The sequence below is a fragment of the Carya illinoinensis genome, chromosome 4, assembly GCF_018687715.1.
Source record: "Carya illinoinensis cultivar Pawnee chromosome 4, C.illinoinensisPawnee_v1, whole genome shotgun sequence".
Classification (NCBI taxonomy): domain Eukaryota; kingdom Viridiplantae; phylum Streptophyta; class Magnoliopsida; order Fagales; family Juglandaceae; genus Carya; species Carya illinoinensis.
The window spans coordinates 42,389,871-42,413,614 of record NC_056755.1 but is presented as its reverse complement, the minus strand read 5'-3'; the positions used below and the strand labels follow the sequence as shown (position 1 = coordinate 42,413,614).

Here is a 23,744-nt window from a genome sequence, read left to right as displayed (position 1 = left end):
GATTGGCCTTGGTGGTCACCTTCAAACACCGATCTAGTTATATATATATATATATATATATAAATATATATTTATATATATAGATATATTTGTAATTTATCATGAATACACACACATACATATATACACGACGTTCTGGGGAGGCCTAAATTAATTCGGGTAAAAATAATTCGATCCCTTGATCCGTATATATGCAAGGGACACACACACACACACACACACATATATATACATATATATATATATATATATATATATATATATATATATATATATATCTTGTTCAGTTTTCATAGATAGTATAATATGTAGTACTACTACTGAAAATAGTACCATACGTACGTATTTTGCACCCCTGGCAATAAGTCATTAATTTTTTTCATTAATTAATTGTATTCCAAACTATTAATACCATCTATTGGCATTTAAAACTTTCATTTTTTGTCCATTTCGCGGTAGATCATGACGACTTATTGGCCAGCTTTAAGATTGTGCCGCCACATAATGTATTATTTCTCATCAACTCTCTAAAAGAAGTTCTAAATTATCGATATAATTTCAAGATAATCTTTAAACCTCTCACTTTGGGATATTAAAACGTCCCATTAACTACCGGCCACCTGTATACTAGTCTCCATTATAAATTAAAGTACCTAGCTTATATATGCATCTTTGGGTACATTGATTAGGTGGTCCTCACCACCTCCACCACCACGACGACGATAATAATAATAATAATGATGATGATAATAATAATAATAATAATAATAATAATAATGAAACTCAATTACTTCCGGCCGGTACCCCAGGCCAAAATGAAAGGGCACGTCCATGGAATTGAGGTTCAGGTAATTACTAGCTAGGGCTACGAATTTGTGGGTCATGATGTTTATATATTATTTGGACAAATGAAACGTTTTACAAAGAGGCAGCCAGCCAACTTCGCAACCAATGGCTAGCACAATTATTTTACATATTAATTTATTTATTACACAAATCTCCAAGTACCAATTAAGTACTGGCGGCCTGGGGGGCATGCATGCAGTACTTTAAGCCATTGAAATAGCCTAGCTAGCTAGCTATCCAACTCGAGGAACTGCATAAACAACACCACTCTCCTTAACCCAAACCCTGACCCTGTCACACCTAAAGTCCCTAGTCACCGGCGTCCCTTCCAGCAGCACAGTTGCATGCACGTTGCTATTCTCTGCTTCTATCTTTTCCGCTGCAGCCTCGCCACTTGCTCCAACCAGCTCCGGCCATGAGTTCTTACCTACGCATATCCATCATTTCTTATATTATAATATTGATCTTTCTTTGATCAGTACTGACTAATACATGATAATATGGCAATTTCAGTACTATAATTGGAAATAAAACTTACCTGGACATTCAGATGCCATTGTTCGTACGTACACCTTTCTGATCTCTTTCTCGTTCTGTGTAATATATATGTGATATATATATATGTTTGTGTGAGTTCTTACTGATTGGAAGGGGTATATATAGATGTAAACGTAGATTCAAGTGGTTTGTTATACAAGTTTTCAAAGCTTTTTTTTCTTTATCGAAGCTTCGATTAGTTAGTCTTCGCAGCGCAGCTTTATTTGAAGATGAATGCATGGGATATCTATGACTTTGCCTCAGTTTGGACAGCTCAGAAATACAGCATGCTTATCCGGCCATTAGATTAGGGCACGACATTGCCTTATTATAAGGCAAAAATATTGACCTTAGAAAAACGTCTAATTAGCATGTTGACTTTTAGTGAATTTACACGGTTGGCATTAATATGTTTGAGTACTTCATCGCACCTTTTTATAAGTACTGTAATTCTCGTCGAAAATTTGAAGGTGGAACGCTAGCTCGATCCTTCATACACGCATGTTATTGTTCTATGGCTTACAAAATTACCAATCAGATTCTTTGTATAATATTATAGCTATATATGAGAAAATAAAATGCAACCAACGTTGGAGCCGATGGATTAAATTACATCAATTCAATAGGAATTGATTATGCAGGCGTAGATCGAATATATAGAATCATTAGGGAGAAAAACCAATTTCAATAAATTATTTAGTCCACATGTGCGCGCTCGCGTATATATATATATATATATTAAATGCTTGGTTTCTTGCTCTAGTTCACACCTATATAACAATATGCTGCAGGGAGCCAGAATATTGACTATCTAAAATGGGAACCCTCGGTCCTGTTCTCATTTATGACCCAATTGGATAACTTTGATATTATCGCCGTCGGCTACTTTTAGTAACAATTTGTTTACTTCGATTTTCAAAGTCCATGAATCTTAAATATTAATTCCAACCAATTCACGACTACCAAAGATCTCTCTCTCTCTCTCTCTCTCTCTCTCTCTCTCTCTCTCTCTCTCTCTCTCTCTCTCTCTCTCTCTCTCTCTCTCTCTCTCTCTCTCTCTCTCTCTCTCTCTATATATATATATATATATATGAAAAAAACTAATTACAAGTACAATTATATATTAATATGTGTACTAATTTATTATGATTGATAAAAAAATAAATTTTATTAAAAATAGTGCTAATTTAAATTTTAAGTATGAAGGAATCAGTAGTGTTACGCAGATTAGTACGCAACTTTACTTGTATATAATAAAAAAAAAAATATATATATATATATATATAGCGCGTCACAAGTTGCATCAATATGGTTCATCAAGTTTAAAATATATGCAATATCATGTCATGTTATGATGGGAAAAGTGATGATTTATAAGCCTATAAATTTCCATCTTCTTTTGGTATAGATCAACCAAGGGCAAGAGAGACCGATCGAAATGCAGGATAGAGATGATCTCTCATCATGTATTATTATGCTCATTTTTCCTTCCAAAAGTTCAAGCAACATCTTATTTATTTCCTAATTATATCACTACAACAAAATTGAGATTTAGTGACGCTTTAGAATTGGTGACAGTCCCCAAATTGTCACAATAAATCAGTTTTTATGACTGTTTATACAAACTGTTACTAAATCTAGATGAGAATTCGTCTGACGTTCGAATGTAAGCAAATTTATGTTCGAACGTTACATAGACTTTCCAACATTAAAGATTTTTACGTGCGAACGTAATATTTTTTGGCGCCAACGTTCGAACGTTAATTAGTGACGTTCGAACGATAGTGGGTGTTGGATAGAGTATTTGGTAAATTTGCCTATAATTTAAATTTTATTTAGTTTTTAAATAAAATAATGCATCCTTTGTGAATAATTATTACAAATTTAAAGAGATTGAAATTTGAAGCGCAATGATTTAATATTAAAATTGGATAAGCTAACTATAGTATATTATATACTATATATATAATATATAATACAATATATTATATACTAGTTAAGTATATAATATATATTTGTTACCCAGATGACTAACACAAGAGGGGGGGTGAATTGAGTTGTATTAAAAAAAATAACAATTATAAATCAAATATATAATATAAAAAATAAACAAAATATGAAATAACAATAAATATAAAGAGTAAGGGTGAGAGAGAAGCAAACTCAGTATGTTAACGAGGTTCGGCCCCACTGCCTACGTCCTCGCCTCAAGCTACCCCTTGAGGATTCCCAAATTCACTATTCAACCTCCTTCAGGTGGAGATAGAAACCTATTACACCTTTGAACAACACCGCTACAAAGGATCCGTGTAGAACACCCTCTACACTTGCAATCACCTTACACGTGGTGATTCAACTATTCCCCATGTAGAATACTTTCTACACACACAAGGGTTATACACACCCTTTTTCTGATACAAGAGCTGATAGTGGGTAGGTTATCAGAAAACACTCCTCAATGAGTGAAATAAGAACAATACAACGCAAACTATATCTCTCAAAATGAACAAGGATTAAGGCTCAATGCTTAGAGAAGAGAGAATGAAAGCTTTGAATGAATGTTGTATGCTCTTGGTGTTGTGAATGTGAAGCTCTCAAATGATCTATTTATAGGCATATGAGACTTCATATTCAAATTTAAAAAGATTCACATGTCAAAGACAACATCATTCACTTTTTCAAAAAATTCAAATAAAAGGTTCTTCTTTTTCAATTGTCAAAGACAACATCATTCACTTTTTCAAAAAAATCAAACCTAATCTTTTACTTTTGGCATATGACAAAATGAGCACATTTTCCTTTTCAAAAAATTCAAACCTAATCTTTTACTTTTTGCATATGACAAAATGAGCACACTTTACTTTTCAAATTTTTCAAACAAAATCATCTACATTTTGTATAAGTCTAAAAAAACATCAATCACTTTTGAAAATATTCAAATAAAACATGCATATGTGAAAGATGACAATCAATCATCTTTAATATTTTCAAAGTTCAACCCTTTAATCAAGGCATGCACATGCAAAAGATGACAATCAATCATCTTTCAAAATTTTCAAATTTAATTTTCAAAAATATTCATACACATGTGGAAAATGTATTTTAATATTTTATGATAAAATATTAATTTTGAGCATTAATCCTAATTTCGAATTTTGAAGAGATTTACAACATTACTCTATAATTTTAATGTGAACTTGTTTCCTTCTTGCTCATGCTTATTTCCTTGATGTGCTTGACTCCATTGTGTAGACAACTTGAGCTTGAGACTTCTTTATTCTTTGAATTCATTTATTATCATCAAAATCTATGTGTAAATATATAATTACACAAAACTTGAAATCTTGGATTCAACAATATTATATAGTCTAGTACTATATATTATACTATATATAGTCTAGTATATATTATATAATATATATAGTATATATATACTCAATATATATTTTATATATATAGTCATTACATATAATATATAATATATTATATATTATATAGTTAATATATTAATATTATATAGTTTATATATATAGTATACAGTTACTATTATATATAGTTAATATACTATATATATTATTATATATAGTATATTATATATTATTTATAATAATAGAGTACATTTCTTTAACATACGTTCGAACGTTACTTTTTTCACATTCAAACATATATGCAGATACATTCAAACGTTAAAAAATGCGAAAAATTTTCACTCATTTTTAAATAACATTCGAACGTTAAATTTTAATGTTCGAACGTTTCTTTTTAAATGCATATACGTTCGAACATGAAAAAATACGAGAAATTTTTCACTCATTTTTAAATAACGTTTGAACATTAAAATTTAACATTTGAATGTACTTTTTAAACTTTCAAACATATATGCATATACGTTCGAACGTGAAAAGATGCGGAAATTTTTTCACTCATTTTTAAATAACGTTCGAACATTAAAATTTAACATTCGAATGTTATTTTTAAAACGTTCGAACGTTACTTTTTAAACGTTCGAACGTCATACCAAATCAGAGTGGTTTTAATGAATAGACGCACGGGAGGAAGCATAATCATTTCTTCTGCTTCTCCTGTGCGTGAAAGAGAGAGTGAGGGTGAGAGAGGGTTGTGGGTTAGAGAGAGTGTGTGTGTTAGAGTGAGAGAGGGTTAGAGAGAGAGTAGAGTGAGAGAGGATTAATATTTTTACTCTCTCCATTGATTTTGGTAAGGAAAAACTCTTTTTTCCTTTAAATGTTTTGCAATTTTATGATATTTATTTTGTGTTTATATATAAATATATATATATATGTATTTAACTAGCTAATGTTGTGATTTTTTGAATGATTGGTTGTTGTGACTTGTTCAAAACTTGTGATTTGTAAGAGGATATTGTGAATGATAGGTATATTTATAAACTTTATTAATATGTTTATATATTTTGTTGTGCTTTTGTTGTGGATATATTGATGAATATTTTGATGTGTATAATGTGAGTTAATTGTGAATTTTGAAGGATTAGATATGGGTATAATATTGTGAGTTGAGTAGTGAATTTTGATTGTATATATTGTAAATATGTTGTGAATTGGATATTATTGATGAATTAGAAGGAATTGAATTGTTTATGTTGATGAATTAGAAGCAAATCTTTGTGATATGGATTATGTAATATGATGAATTAAAATGAAAAATTATGTTGTGTATATGCTTATTCTTAAAATGAAAATATAAATATTTTTGTATATTTATAGATTAAAATGAATATGTTTTACAATTGTATATGTGAATTTGAAGCATATGTTGTGGTTATTTTTTGTGACTATGTTTTGGTATTTGTGAATTATTTTAGTCTATGGGGAATATGTTTATATATTATGAATTTGTGTATTATAGTATTTATTAAAAGAGTTTTGCTACATACAAGCAAAGTCATGTATTAATCTGCATACCAATACTAATTCATTCATACTTAAAATTTAAATTAAAACTGTTTTCAATAAAATCTAGTTTTGACCAATCACATTAAATTGGTGCGCAGATTAGTGCACAATTATACTTGCAAATATATTTTTCCTTATTAAAATTGTTGGGAATATGTAAAATATTGTGAATTTACTTGTAAATATGTTTATATATTGTGGAAATATATGATATCATTTTGAATAAATTTGTGAACTTTTATTAAATATGTTGGGAATAATTTATTAAATTCTGCAACATGTCATTAATTTAATTTTTATTTGTATTTCTTTTCAAACGTTACTTATTTTTCAGCATTTTTTATATTAAATGAGTATATGAGGTCACGACAGTAAGAGTTGGAGTTTCTCTTAGAGCAACAATCTGATTTAGAGATGCGTTTGCCGGAGTAACATAGAGACCAGAAGGAAAGAAAGTGTAGTGAATTTTAAAAACAAGTGCAGAGGGAGATGAGAATCCAAATAGGGCGTGTTATATCACTACAGTAGAATTGCGGTGGGAGAGGAAAGAAGGATAAATGAAATCAATTCAGTTTTCTCATTGTGTAGAACTTTTAATACCTAGTTTTGCAACTATATAAAACATTGTTAGTTGTTAATTTGATGGTGTAATATGATGATACAATTTATAGATTTTTTAATTTTATGAAAATGATATTTTTGATCTATACGTTCGAATGTATATAACAAACGTTTGAATGTTGGTTCATATTAGAACTAATGTTCGAATGTAATTACACAAAATTATGAAATAATGTTCGAATTTACAACCCAACGTTCGAACATATTCACTCTCAAAACGAACACAACATTCGAATGTTTAAACAATTTACATTCAAACATTTTGTTTGACATTCCAATGTAAATATGATACGTTTGAACTATAAACAATGAATGTTAACTTTTCTCATTCGAATGTCAATGTTAACTTTTCTCATTCGAATGTCAATCAGTCAGGTTAACATTCAAATTTTCTGTTGGATGTTCGAATATTACATTTTGTGACATATTTCAACAATCACAAAAAATCTCACGTTCAAACGTGACATCAAACGGAAGACCTCCAACCGTCACTAAAAATATTTTTTGTGACGGTTGAATAGTAAACTGTCACCAATTATTTTCTATGACGCACATTAGGTGAAGGTAGTCGTAATGGTTTCGAACCGTCACCAAATGTCTTTAGTGACATTTTGTTCATTTTTTGTGACGTTTTCCTCTGTCACAAAAGACCAATTGCGTTGTAGTGTATAGTACACAGGCAAAACTATCTTGCATATCATGTAAGCATTAATATTAGTACCAGTGATTCCTCAAAAAGTATATAATACAACCAGATTGCTATAGCAAAGTGATAACACTGCCCAGATCCGTATTGGTGAATTTTGATCCTACATTCTAGGCTTGTCCAGCTTTATGCATAAGATATATATAATATCGATCATGACACGCAAGTACTAGCATATAATTATAAAAATGAACGATGATGTCGAGATCAGGACTCAAACCAAATAGTAGTGTGTACGTAATTCCTAAATTAGCTAGAGGAGAATGAAATGTAAAAAAAAAAAAAAAAAATGTATGGCATGCCATCGAATTTCAAAACATTCACACATACAATTCTTAAAATCTGATACTTCTGAAATAAATGAAATCATGAAAATGAGTATTTTATACCAGCATATATAATTAAACGATCTCACAACTTTTTCAATGGTCAAGGTAGTGTTACCAGGCCAGCTTATTATCTATTTTCTTGATTTTGCCATTATATAACCCCTTGATAATGCCTACGGTGCAACCATTCAAACTTATCGAGTTAAACTACGTATGTACATTTGGCCCCAGTATAGTTAATTCACATTATAAGCAATCATCTTAATTGCAAAGTAGATATTTAATTAATTTGGTGCAAATATTGTATTAACTAGTTATATATGAGGTTGATAATTGACATGCTAATTGACAATACGTACAAAACTAATCAGGAACTAAAGTGTAACTTCTTAATTCCTAATTATACACGAAACCCTTTTTTTTTTTTTTAGTTCTGTAGTACATAAAATAGGCCATGTATGTCAATTCTTTTGAAATTTACTTTGGAACACCAAAATTAAAGTTTGGATATAATTCAGTTACGTTTGAACTTTGTAGAATTTAGTTAACATTAATATTGCTAAAGTGTTCAAACTTTAATGGTAATATAGCTGTTTTCGTATCCAAAGTTTTGGGTATGAAAAAAATGTTATAGAAAGCAATATTCGTTCAAAACAATTGTTACAAGTTTTTGTGATTGTTTATAACAATTATCACATAAGGTCATCTATAGTACTAACGGTTTTCTTGGAGTACTGACATTTTTTTGGATCACAAACTTTAATCCATCACAAAAAGTTAAAATTGTTGTAGTAGAAGAGAGAACGAGAGTAGAGTCACTACAAAAAAACTGTTTATTTGATGTCAGTTATTTCCTACGAAAAGTACTATTTCCTACATGTTGCAATTCTGACTCCTATTCAAGCTAGTATAGAATTTTCTTGCTAAAGACTATCAAGAAACTTGCAAAAATATAACGCAATTGAAATACAAATGATCAAGACACTGAGATTTTACGTAGTTCGATCCTATTGATCTACATCCATAGCATAAACAGTTAAGAGCCTTTATTAATGATCAAATACAATTTTGATATTACAAGAACATTCCCTTCAATACCTCTCAATTTTTGAAGGATTATCACTCGATATTATTCTCCCTTCTCTCACGTATTCTCTCTAGCATCCATCCTCCTTTCCAGAATACAACCAATTGACCCTTTTATAGATTACACATATGACTTAACAGAAAAATAGCAACCTTCTACTCCACCTCAACAATCTATTGCTCGAGCCTTTCCACCTGGGCTGCCATCTTTTCTTATCATTTGACATGTGTTTTAATCTAAACGGTTGACACTCTTCATAACAATTATCCACCTTGACAAACATTTAGACCTTCCAAGCTGCCTCCTTCCACTTGACTATTCCTGCAGGTTCCCCCTATGAGGGCTTAACAATTTTTCATATTAATCAAGTCCAGACAATGTTTGAACTTGATTGTTGGTAAAGATTTAGTCATCATATCTGATAGATTTTCTTTAGTTGGGATCTTTTCTACCTCAATCTCCCTAGTTGATATGATATCCCTCAGAAAGTGCAATTTGATGTCTGTATGTTTTGATCTTTCATAGTATACCTGATTTTTGGCAAGATGAATTGTGCTCTGATTGTCACAGTGAACTGTGATATTCCCTTCATGCGTGCCTAGTTCTTGAGATATACCCTTCAACCATATAGCCTTCCTTATTACCTCAGTCATTGCAATATACTTTGCCTCAATTGTTGATAAGTTGGCAACTATTTGTTGTAGATTTGCCTTCCAACTTATGGCACCTCTAAAAATAGTAAACACAAAGCCAATCAAAGACTTTTTTGTGTCTATATTTCTTGCATAGTCTGAGTCAACAAAGCTTTTTAGTTCACTTCCTTGTTGCACACTTCCACCAAACTTGTGATGATTGTATGGGTGTGTAAGAGGCCAACAGGCTAATCCAAAAACATAGATTTGTTTGAAGTTTGGTTCCTTTTTGTGAAGTATGAGAAATGGTGATGAAAAGTTTAGAGATGAGGAGGGAATCATATTGATCAGGCATACAACATGTTGAAAGGCATATGGCCAGAAGTGCAATAGGACCAATGCATGTGTAAGTAAAGCTAGCCCTGAATCAACAATGTGTCTGTGTTTCCTCTTGACAATGCTATTTTGTGTATGTGTATATGGGCAAGTGATTAGATGCAATATTCCAGAGGTAGAAAGTAATTTGGTGAAGGGTCTAAATTCCCCTACCCAGTCAGTTTGGATTTGTTTTATTTTTGCTTGAAATTGCAACTTAACAAAGGCTTTAAATTTGATAAATGTTGACAAAGCTTGAGCCTTAGATTGAAGAGGAAAACGCCAAGTGTATCTTGAGTAGTCATTCACAAACGAAATATAAAACTTGAAACCATCTTCTGAAACATGTGGTGATGGTCCCCATAAATCACTAAAAACAAGTTGAAAAGGTGCTACAGACTTTGTTTTCCTAGTGGGTGAAGGTGTACGGTGGTGTTTAGCCATTGCACACGAGTTACAAAAGTGCATAAAAGACATGGTATCAAAAGGTAAGCCATACCGATGAAGGACTTGACGAACAATCTTGAGTGAGGGATGCCTCAAGCGTGAGTGCCATAGAGAAACCGTTTATTTGCGGTGGAGTGAGCTTGTGGAGATTGGTGGGAAAAGGTGTAAAGGCCGTTATTGGTTGTCCCTTGGTGGAGGAGTTTCTGTGTGTTGCAATCCTTGACATAAAAACAAATAGAGAAAAACTCAAAGTAAACATTGTTGTATTTGCAAAATTGTTGAACCGAGATGAGATTTTTCTTTAAGGAAAGGACGCACAACATTTTTGTTTAGAGAAAAGAGGATGAGTTCGAAGGAAAAAAAGCTGAACCAGTTTGAGTGATAGGAACTAAGGAGCCATCACCAACTCGCAACTAGTTAGATCCTTGATAGTCAGATGAGTGGAGGTTAAGGTTGGTTATTTTGCTGGTTATGTGGTTGGTTGCTGCCGTGTCAGGATACCAAGCATCGTCCTTGTAATAGGCTGAGGCAGGGGCAGCAATGGTGTAGGATTGATTGTAGCGGTATATGCATGTAAGTGCAATATGCCCAGCCCTATTACACACTTGAAGGGCGATTATCAGTTGAAGGAGAAAAATTTCCATTTTGAGGCATACCTACTGGACTTGATGATCCACGGCTACGGTTGTTTCCATGGCTCCCTCGACCTGTACCTCTTGCATGACCTCCACGGCCTCTTTGATAAGATGAGCCACAGACTGTAAAGTTAGCCGAGGGGTTTGAGAAAATGGTTTTGTTTGCTGCATGATGTTGCAATCGTGCTTCATGAGCAATAAGTTGGCCTAGGAGGGATTCGGTGGAAATTGGGTCTATGCGTGTGGTGACTGATGATACCAGGGAATTTTAATCAGGACCTAACCCTACTAGCAAGTAAGGCACAAACTCACTTGAAGGTAGTGGTCTGCCCGCAACTGCCATTGTGTCGGCTAGGGATTTGGCACGGCTGTAATAAATGAAAATGGAGTCGTTGCCTTTCTTGAGTGAGGCAAGCATGAGTTTTGTTTGAACAATACGGGCTTGAGAAGAGGAGGCATAGGTTGACTCAAGTGAAACCCAAACATCTCTGGCAGTGGCACAGCCAACTACTTGTGCCATAAGTGACTCGGATAGAGAGGAGATGAGGGTGGACATAACCAGTTGATCTTGCTGGAACCAATTTTCAAATTCTAAATTGCGGGAGGAATTGGGAAGTTGGACGGGTGGGGGTAAGCAAGACCCATCGATGCACTTGTACAGTCTTTGGCCCATGGAGGTAGGGAACAAGTTAGACCTTCCATAACAAATAGTTTTCGAGAGTTAACTTGACCGATAGAATGTGAGAAGTGCTGGGTAAGGAAAGGAATGGGAGGGAGGTGGGAGTAGAAAAGGAGGACATTGTGCCCGAGGAGTCAGACATACTTGGACGATTAGTCCTTGCTATGTCCTGACACCATGCTAAGAATGCTTGGAAAGCTTTTCTTGTATATATTTCATCTACACTTTACAATGAGGCACTACCTCTCAATATATACTTGTTCAAAACAGCATAAATGGAAGAATATTCTTTTTGACAATTTACAGGTAATAGTATAAGACAAAGCTTATGATGGGTGCTTGGTGGACAACAGACTGCAGGCTGGGATTCCTTCAGGAGTTGTCATGGAGTGTTGTTGAGTAGTGGTGGCAATATCGATAGTGGCTATGCTGCGTGGTGACTATGCAAAATGCGTTGCATGGTTTGCATGCAGTACTTAAGAAGTGTTGGCAGCGGCAATGCTATTTCTGAGTGGTGGCCACGCATTATGATCTGCATGGCGTGCATGCAGTATACATGATGGTTGAACACACACACACACAAAAGCTTAATTTCAGTGATAAACCGGACTTAACTTGAATATTAATATACCGAAATTGCAAATGGTTAAGGGATCGATCGAGATGACACCCTACATAAATATATATCTCTTCTTGCTAAATTAAGAATTAAGAGAAGTACTATGATTATTATTATTTCTATTATTATTATTATTATTATTATTACAAATATTTATGGAAAGTAGAATATTCCTTGCATATATATATATATATATATATATTTAGTTGAGAATTATCACTTGAGATATTGTCATGATAAACGTCTATCAATGCATGGCGGGCGCATTAAGGTTTATTAGTACCCTAATGCCAATAAAATATAGAAACCATATAACCATTGTCGATCGTTATACCCCTGGAATATTTACCCATGATATATTGAATTAGAATTATTAAGATATAGTTGAAGGCCGTCTAGCTTTAGGCAAATATATATTGATCAGTTATACAAAATTAACCATGCAATCATCTGATAATTAACTGAGAGACAAAATCCTAGTCCTGTGTGATTACAAAATGCCTGTTATATATATATATATATATGGGTGTGTGTGTGGGGTGATGAACTAGAGCTGGACTCAAAGCTAGCTGGAAGGCTAGGCCAGGGCCGGATGAATATGATCATGATACGTTTTCTTGTCTTTAAAGTTTCTAGTCTTTTTTTCTTTTTCTTTTGTCTGGCAGGGCTAAAAGTACTCTAGCTAGTAAATATTGGCTTCTCTGGACTTAATTAATGCGTTCATGCATTAAAGTGGATGAAAGCCGGGCAAGTGATCGTCATTTAAGTGCTTTGAAGGATGACTATATAATATGGTTAAACATGATTTGCACCGGACTGGACTTGGAACAATGGCATGCACAAACGGCAGGCACAGTGATCATTAAGTTAGCTATTGCGCGCCAAAGTTATCCATTGAAGAAGATCATAATGACGTGACAGATCTTAAATACAATGGCGCACACACGACATATCTTTATATATAAAATAGACTATCTAACGAAAATTTATTGTTTTAACGATTTTTTATTATTTTTCTGTTAATTTCTAATGCCATTTGTCTTCTACTAAAGCAAAACTTATACTCAAGAAACGAAACGAATAAAAAAAAAAAGTGGAGCTGAAGTATACGTGACAGAGATCGAGAAGCAATCGCACCTGGTTCCAAGTATAGGATGTCAAGCTCGACTTGGCTGGCTTCTTCTTGAAAGGAAATTCGGCGTGTCTGAACTTCTTGGACTTTGCAGAATGGTTACCTCAATTCGAATTGTGTTCGAGAAGAGATATAAAATTGATGGCTACTAAAGCAGCTTTTTTTAAGGTTGTGAAAGATCCTTCTAGGATGGCCCAAGCTAAACCAGAAATCTCGGTTCAGAAAATTTTTGGTGCGATTTTGGTTTAGAAGATCCTTTTACGGCGTCGTTTGTAGAAGGGAAAAAGGCTCCTCTGCTAACTCCACTTGGGTTTGACGATGTAGTAAAAAAAAATTATTTCTTTCCAAAACTGGTTCCAAGAATAGGATGAAAACTGGGCACTTGCCAGGGGCTGGGCTTATTCTCCACCCCTTGGCCCAAAACACTCATAACACAAAAAGATCATATCCTAACCCACTACACAAAAGTTTCAAATTTAAAAAGTAATTAATAAAAATAAAATAAAATAAATAATAAAAATACTAATAAATAAATTAAAATACACTAATTTTAATTAATTAATTACATTGTGTTAAAAATCACATATATTTTTAATTAAAAAAACTTTATCTCATTTAATTAGATAAACGTGCTTTGTACATTACTTCAACCTAGTATATGTATATATATATATATATACACGCGCACACTTACATTACATATAATAACTTTCAGATCACTTGGAAAGCTAGCCTGTAATTAACTAGAAAGAGTGGTGGAATTGGCAAGAGGGAAATTAAAAGAAAAGTAGAAAGATTGATTGGTGGAACTAATTATATATATAAAATAAGTGAGAGTAATGGAGCAAAAAAGCTTATTGCCTTTTCGATTGGAATGAACGGCCAGTACGATGACTTTCAGTTGCTTTTCATTTCATTATAAAATTTTGATTCTACAGTACTCCCCAATAGTACGCCTTAGAGCTAGCCGCCGCCATCCAGAAACGATAAACTACCAACTAATATTTTACTACTCTTAAACTACCATTAAGATCAGGTTTTTTCACGAGATTGGGCTACATACCTCTTGTGGTACGTACGTGAAGATTTGCTGGACTTATAATCGCAGACTTTCCGTGATGACGTCGACGTTGATCTTGTTGTTCGCTAGATTTATCTTGCTTGGAACGGTAATAGATCGAAGAGAAAGACGAAGAGAACAGAAACATTTGAATTTATACATAGGAACAAGATCATCATGAACATAATTATTTCCGAAAGATCAGCAATTATTAGTTATTGCATGAACATTTGGTATTGCTCATAACTTATCCAGAATATATATCATCGCATACGTTGGAAACTGGAAAACTGGCTAATAAGTAGTAGCTCGTTCGGTGTTTAGTTAAGTACCTTTGTATGCATTCAGCGGCGCCCGGCCGAGGTTGTTTACCATTTAAATATAACTTAGGGCCTAGACAATTCTAACTGCTTATACAAATTACCATTATCTGTTAGCTAGCTTGGATCGTTTACATTAACTTATTTACATGATGTTGAAAGCTATGATCTATTCATATCATGTCATGCATATATGTGCAATACGCAACGTTAATTCTAGCTTAACACACATTATATATATAAAGAGAACATCAAATCAACATTTCGATCCATACATAGGGAATTCTTTCGCCTTCTGATCTTTTCTAGCAGTAAGCAACACATGAGGCGCGTTTATTTTATTTTATGTTTTTAGGTGGGGGAGGAGTTTAAGCATAAGGAAACAAACGTTGCGAGCGACATATAATATAGGAGCTAGATCACTCCACAAAAACACAAATTAACTACTTATAAAGCTCCATTAATATATATGGTCATGAGCTAGGGGCAAGATTGACCATGATCGCCATGTGTGGGAATGCAAGGGTTAGGTCCTGAAGGCCGTGGTATCTGTCGGCCTTGATTTTGTGGAGATGACTCTTTTTTGGCACCAAGTAGTACCGATGATGAGTACTTCTTCATCATGTCATCCAAAGGCCGTGCATGAGTAGTGACAAGAATACTGGTGGTGGCCGTAAAGATCAAGAACGCGAGGAACACCACCTTCGCAGCATTAATGCATAGATTAGCATTCCTCCAGTACAACAGGACTCCCATTTTGCTAGATCGAACTGGAATACTTAATTAGCTTTCAGCTAATCGATCGAGGAAGATCGAGATGTATATTATATGTTTGATCAAAGGCTAGCTAGCTAGCTTAATTGTTGAAGAATTATGTGCTCATACCATGGGTTTATATAGCTCCATGAAGTTTCCACTTTTTTTTATTATATGTGTAAAGAAACAAAGGAGGATCGAACACCACCAATATTGCGTGCTGATCAAACCGAGTCATGGGATTGGCTTATTTGAACTTTAATTTAGTACTTTTGTTTTTCTTGAATGGGAATAATTGATTAAATTCATTTAAAAAAAAAAAAAACACTGAAAGCTTAGCAAAGCCATTATTACTAGCTTACTCTACAAGGTTATACATTTCAGTTGTTAGAGGAGAAGTTAGCCTAGCTACTACTAATAAATACTCTTAATTAAAGAGAGGCTAAAATTACCAATTCTAAAATATATTAACAGCACAAAATGAGAGACTCTAAGCCCTAGTACTGATGCTTCCAATTATAACTCCATCCCATTAAATGAGAAACAGGAAATACAAGAAGTAAATATTATAATCTTAGATCTAGCACGTACGTATTACACGAGCTCTAGTTCTTTCATATATAGCCTCTGTCATGAACACCAATCAAGCACATATGACCAAAAGACACGATCATGATGCAATCCAATTTGTAGGTCGGGTTCGTTCGTCAATGATCTAAGCACTTCCTTTCTTTTTTAAGGCATCATCATCATGATAAGTTATAACGTGATGTTATCTCGAAGTTCCAGTACTTAATTAATTGAGAGAATTAAGTTTGCTATTTGCTGTACGTTGAGCGATGAATTAGAGGGAATTCATTGGGTTGAGATCACACACAGCTAGGAGGGATGAATTTTGGTGCTTTTCATAGCAAAGAATTACAAGTACCAGAAAATAACTCCAAGCATGTATATTGATTTACTGTAAACTCGATCAACCGGTCCTCTCTCCAATCCCCAGTACGCTTTCTTGTAGAAAAGACAAGTTACCAAAAAAAAAAAGAAAAGGAAGAAGAAGAAGAAGGTATATATATGTATTATAAGAAATTAGAAAAAAAAAGGCGATGATCTGATCTAAACATCCTTTTTTTTTTTTAAACAAAAGAATTTCTACTTTACATAATCATGTACGTGTACCATATTGCCAACTTCGTTACTAGCTAGCGCTGGCTCGATCCATAAGTACCGTCCACGACGTTGTACCGGTCGACGCGACGTTACTCAAAACATGCACGTACGGCGTCAAATTAAGAGAGAGATCTATATTTATATATGAGAGTGCTTTGATAATTTAGCTTTTGAGGGGTTGAAAATATTCGAGTGCCTTTTTGATAAAAAGGCAGCAGCAAGATTCCCATTAAATGGAGATACGGGTGAAAATGGGAAGGATTTGCTCACATGCTTTTTCTAAGTACTCTAGACAATCATCATCACCCGTGAAAAACTAAAACGCATCAATGTTTGCTTTTTGCAGCCACTCTCTCTCCCTTTTGTTGTTTTGATTGGGATATATTTGGACTTATTCACATGAGTCGCAGCTAACGTACTTGTGGCCTGGGTGCCGGGTTTTTCTTCAGTAATTATTATATATTTTAACTAATTAAGCGAATGAAAAATATTAATAGTGCTGCGAGATGGTAACCATGGGATTCCTGGTTTCTCCCAAATTAATTTCATGTAGGATTTTTCACAGTGATCGTGCACGAGCAAATTGAATTAGTTCATGATTTATGGTACTTGATGATCAGTTTGATTTTGTATGTTTATCTTGGCTGGTCATGTACTCAACTAGCTAGTATTATGTTCGATTTTTTTGAAGGAATTACTATACAAATTAAATGAAAACTTGCTAATTAATCGACTCGCTAGGTATATATAATGTGTTTAAAGTAGGCATTGATGCAACTATATATATATAATTTAAAAGAAAATTACAAGGAAGAATAAATAAACAACAATTAACTATATATATATTGAATTTAAATTATAAGTCCTGCTAGCTAGGTAGCTTATACCAGCCTGCATGCATTTATTTTCAACAAATGCATGCGTGATGATGAGGTTTTAGAGTTGATGAGAATGAATTATATCCTGCATCATGTACGTGGAGTCCGATTCCCTGCCAATCTTATAAGGAAAGAATTAATTAGTATTTCTTCATCTATAATGCGATATTGGCATTGTTAAATTAAATCTATAAGTACTACTTCTGGTGTTTGATGGCGTGATTTTTTTTTTATTTCAATATTGGAATCACTACTCTCATCAATGATTTCTTCATATATGAAGTTGTATGATTTTTAAGGAATGACCAAAGCTTATTTCAACGATCATGTTCTATAATATTATATATACGTACGTACGAACATAATGTTTTTTCAGTGTTTCATGAAGGAAAAAAGTATAATTTGCAAAGAGTAATGATACGGATCGATAAGTTATAAATGTACAAATATTATACAAACGAATAATGCTACATATAGTCACTTTTACGTACTTCCTGCACACTACACTGATATAATTGACTATATCAATTTTTTAATACTCAACTAATTACATCAGTACAGTGCATAAAAAAGTACGCAAAAATAACTATACATCTTATTATTATTATTATTATTATTTATAAAAGACATGTACAAGATCACTCAAACATCTTTGAACTTGTATATATCATTATTGATTTGCAAATCATGCTTGTAAAACTCAAAATGCAGCTTGCTTAAATACATCATTCCTTGTTCGCTCTTAAATATGATATAAGGTTAACAAGAAAGTTGCCCCCATTTGAAATAGAATCTCTAATGATTGTTAAAATAAATAAATACGTAAATGGTATCTAAAATTTAAAGATGTATAAGAGTAAGGAATCGGTTACCGATACTCTTTAAGGAAGCATAGAATTATGGCTGATGACATGTAAAGAAAAACTTTAGTAAGTTTGAAGATTCCACAGAACATTTATTTACTTGTTAAATTAATATATAAACGTGATCCACTTAATAGTGCTGCTCTAGCTAGATCGATGGAGATCATCAAAGGCATATACCTTTCTAGTAATTATTAGCTAGACTAATGCGCCTTACCCTTATAGACCACCTAGGAGCTTTACATTCAATTGAATAAGACAATAATTTAGTCACAAAAAGATCTTATAAAAAAAAATTAATAAATTGATCACATGATGTTAATTTTCAAATAAAAATCTCTATTATTTAAACTTAGCTAGGGGTCTAAAATGAGAAAAATGTAATATAGAGTGCTCTACATTATTTGAATAAGTATTCTTACTAAATGCATGCATGTTTAGATGTCGATCACTAGTTGTTCCTTTAATTTTTTAAATATTCTTCTAGAAACTGATTATGAGCAATAACATTTGTCGTTTTCACTAAAAACAATTAATGAAGGTAATCTTGTTCCATTCTTTATACATGTAATTAGCTTTAGAGAAAAGACATGAGAAGAAACAATTAGATCATAAATATTAAACCTGCAGAAAAGAAAAATGAGTGGAAGATATAAATAAACCATGCACGCTAGTCATCACATACATATAGAATCAGTGTGTGCACTCAATAGCGTAATAGGTAACAATTGAAATAATTTTTAATTAAATACTTATCATTAATATTCTTAATTATATCATACATATGGATAGTGAAAAGGATTCACCTTCAACTTATTAATTGTACTTCCGTTTAATATATATATATATATATCTTAGAGCGGTGCTACTCTGCCGCCCAGAGTGCACCACTCATTTTGACCACACAGTCACATTTTTTTTTTCAGATTTTTTTAATATATTTAAACATTTTTAAAAATATAAAAGAAATATCAATTCACTTAAAATCACTTTCTTAATTACTCAGTAAAAAAAATTAAAAAAAAAATTTGTAACTAGCGGTTCACTTTGAGGGGGCACGAGGGAGAGGGTCTCACAGCATTTTCCTACATCTTAACCACACACTAGTCGTCAAATCATGATGTACTTCCGTCTCAATCGATCGTAGGAATAGTGAGTCTTTGGCGTATCAATCCTGTATATAATATTCTTCAAAAAGGATTAAGTTCTTTATTAATATTTAATGCTTAGGGGAGGGAGAATGATCTTATACGTAATCACATCACTTTTGATCTCTCATATTTCCATCTCAATGTATTTTGGGATCATCTTGGGATAGTATGCGCATTACTTCACTTACAATTAATTAATATGATTCAAATGATTAATGTGGGACTCCAGATCGTGACATGTCTGCTGTCCTCTACATTGGCCTATATTGATTCTGTGTTCATATAATATAATATATAGAGAGAGGAGTGTTATACTTATCATTCTTAAATATTACACAAATTGATGTAATTTTATGTAATTTATCAAAAATTTATTTTATAATAAAAATAATTTTACAATCTAATAAAACACATAAAGTCATATCAATTTATATGATTACTTTTATAATAATCTATTTGTGGCTAAAATATTTTTCATAGTATATATATATATATATGCTATAATTATATTCCGGACAGTTTACTAATATAAAAATCAGGTGCAAGCTGCAAGTTTTTTAGCTTAATTTGGCTAATCAGTGTTCAAGTTTATATCATGTAAAGCCAATCATGAGTTGATAATTAGCGTATAATATAGGAATTAGACTACATTTATTTCAATGAACATTAAGGATCGGAAAATATTCTTTAAAACAGAAATTTACAAACTCATATTAATTAATTAATATGGGCACATGCAAGCACATGACTAGCTAAGGCAACACATTCAGTGCTAGCTCAGGTAAAGATATATGTATATATAATTGTATGGTTACAATTAATTGCGTAGATTACGGGCCCAATGGTAGTTAAAGCTTAGCGAATCTTTTGGACTTTAATTTGCCAATATTGGACTTTAATTTGATCATCAGCAAACCACTATAAAGTCATGACTTGGTGGCTCGATCATCATGTTAATTCTTATCCCATGGAGATGTGCATGTTGATGTAGCACTTTCTCTCTATATAATTACTTGAAATTGATAATTATTCATTAATTACTTTAAAACACGAGCATCCGGTCTTTTAGTAACAGTCTGATTAGTGGATCGAAGATCAGAGATGATGATGATAATTAAGATCACGGCCGAGTCGACTTGTCGCGACGATTCTAAGTGGTCTGTATGTATCTTAAACAAAAACAAAGCAAGCAACGCATCTTCATTTATGATATTTTCAATTAGTGGAACCTCAAAGCTGAATATATGCCCACAAGTGCTAGAAAAAGATCAGAAGCTTTAATTATCTCAGAAAATTTTACACCATCTTTGTATATATACATGAGTATGATCAAAGAATATTATAAAATTTTAAGGTTTAAACCTGCAGCTTGCTTTCAAAGGAGTTAACGTTGGCGTGAATGGGAGGATCATGACATATATAACTACTAAAATAACCAAGAAGATCGATCCAGTACTACTAGCTTAAATATTAAAGATCATGTGTAGATCAAGTGAGTCATCACCTAGTTTACAAGATCAGCAGTATTAGCTACCGCATCGATCTGATCGTAGGTTTAATAATTAACGTTAGAGCTTGGAATAAAGAGAGATTTTGTAACTTTTACTTTAAGAGAAGACTCTTTCATAGCTAGGTTTTTGGGGATGGATCCGTTGAACACACCATCTGCAAGGATCTGGAAAGGGAGAGATCGATAAGCTTGCAGATATATAGATGGCAGTGGAAGCTAGCGATAATTATTGATGTTTAATGTTGTAGTACTATCATCTTGATCAGCAGGATTAACCGGCCTTTTTTTTTCTGAAAATTTTTGAAAAAGCAGAGGTGGTGGCTAGCTAATATTCCCAATATGTTAGAGATCGATCATTGCAACTCTCAACAATTATATCTTTATATATTCTGTTAGTAATACTTGATCAGAGGATAGGGAAAGTGTTTATCTGGGACGGCAAATCTTGAATCTGATGCGGTTGTTCCACGAGCTTTTCTACGATTGTTGTGTTTGTCAGAGTTCATCCTCGTCAATTTCATCCAGCAGAAGAGATCATTGCAATCCTCAACGTACAGTATCTTTATATATTCCAATATATATATATGCAAGTACTGCAAGTAGAGAGACCAGATTGGTGGCACAGGCTAGGTGACCGGCCAAGGCTGGATACAAAATATTAATATTTCTGAAACCGATCGAGCTGAACGACTGGTTGGGGATCGGATTGGCCTTGGTGGTCACCTTCAAACACCGATCTAGTTATATACAAAAATATATCTATATATATATATATAGATATATGAATTTAATTATATATGAATACACACGTACATATATATATATATATATACACGACGTTCTGCGGAAGCCTTAATTAATTCGGGTAAAAATAATTCGATCCCTTGATCCGTATATATGCAAGGGATACACACACACACACACACATATATATATCTTGTTCACTTTTCATAGATAGTATAATATGTAGTACTGAAAGTAGTACCATACGTATTTTGCATCCCTGGCAGTACTATACGTAAAGTAGTACCGAGTCATTTTTTCATTAATTAATTGAATTCCAAACTATTAATACCATCTATTGGCATTTAAAACTTTCATTTTTTGTCCATTTCGAGGGGTAGATCATGATGACTAATTGGCCAGCTTTAAGATTGTGCCGCCACATCATGTATTATTTCTCATCAACTCTCTTAAAGAAGTTTTAAATTATCGACATGTAGTAGTTAATTTGATCATATATTAAAAAATATGGCAATTGAGGGGTTTAAAATATAATTTCGAGATAATCTTTAAACCTCTCACTTTGGGATAAAACGTCCCATTAACTACCGGCCACCTGCATATAATATAGCAAGCCTCCAGTACCTAGCTTATATATGCGCCTTTGGGTACATTCATTAGGTGGTCCTCCTCACCACGACGTACGACGACGACGACGACGATAATAATAATAATAATAATGAAACTCAATTACTTCCAGCCGGTACCCCAGGCCAAAATGAAAGGGCACGTCCATGGAATTGAGGTTCAGGTAATTACTAGCTAGGGCTACGAATTTGTGGGTCATGGTGTTTATATATTATTTGGACAAATGAAATGTTTTACAGAGAGGCGGCCAGCCAACGTCGCAACCAATGGCTAGCACAATTATTTTACATATTATTAATTTATTTATTACATAAATCTCCAAGTACCAATTAAGTACTGGCGGCCTGGGGAGCATGCATGCAGTACTTTAAGCCATTGAAATAGCCTAGGTAGCTAGCTATCCAACTTGAGGAACTGCATAAACAACACCACTCTCCTTAACCCAAACCCTGACCCTGTCACACCTAAAGTCCCTAGTCACCGGCGTCCCTTCCAGCAGCACAGTTGCATGCACGTTGCTATTCTCTGCTCCAACCAGCTCCGGCCATGAGTTCTTACCTACGCATATCCATCATTTCTTATATTATAATATCGTTCTTTCTTTGATCAGTACTGACTAATACATGATAATATGGCAATTTCAGTACTATAATTGGAAATAAAACTTAATTACCTGGACATTCAGATTCCATTGTTCGTACGTACGTACACCTTTCTGATCTCTTTCTTGTTCTGTGTAATATATATGTGATATATATATATATATATATATATATATGTTTGAGTGAGTTCTTCCTGATTGGAAGGGGTGTATATATAGATGTAAACGTAGATTCAAGTGGTTTGTTATACAAGTTTTCAAAGCATTTTTTTCGTTATCAAAGCTTTGATTAGTTAGTCTTCGCAGCGCAGCTTTATTTGAATATGAATGCATGCATAGGATATCTATGTCGTTAGATTAGGGCACGACATTGCCTTATTATGTTTAGCATGTCGTGCACGTCTAATTATCATGTTGACTTTTAGTGAATTTACACGGTTGGCCTTAATATGTTTGAGTACTTCATCGCACCTTTTTATAAGTACTGTAAT

General features: G+C 33.2%; 1 protein-coding gene across 2 annotated transcripts; it reads right to left on the bottom strand.

Annotated features, from left to right (window-relative positions):
- Positions 1-872: 872 nt before the first annotated feature.
- Positions 873-23,438, bottom strand: LOC122307695 (inhibitor of trypsin and hageman factor). Of its 2 annotated transcripts, none has more exons than XM_043120737.1 (2): positions 23,326-23,438; positions 873-1,273 (listed from the first exon to the last, which is right to left on the bottom strand). In XM_043120737.1, the coding sequence occupies exons 1-2, from the start codon at positions 23,342-23,344 to the stop codon at positions 1,080-1,082; spliced, it is 213 nt and encodes a 70-aa protein (XP_042976671.1). In that variant the 5' UTR covers positions 23,345-23,438; the 3' UTR covers positions 873-1,079. The 2 variants fall into 2 exon arrangements, with proteins under 2 accessions (XP_042976671.1, XP_042976670.1); XM_043120736.1 differs by lacking the exon at positions 23,326-23,438 and adding an exon at positions 1,385-1,522.
- Between the last annotated feature and the right edge of the window lie 306 nt (positions 23,439-23,744).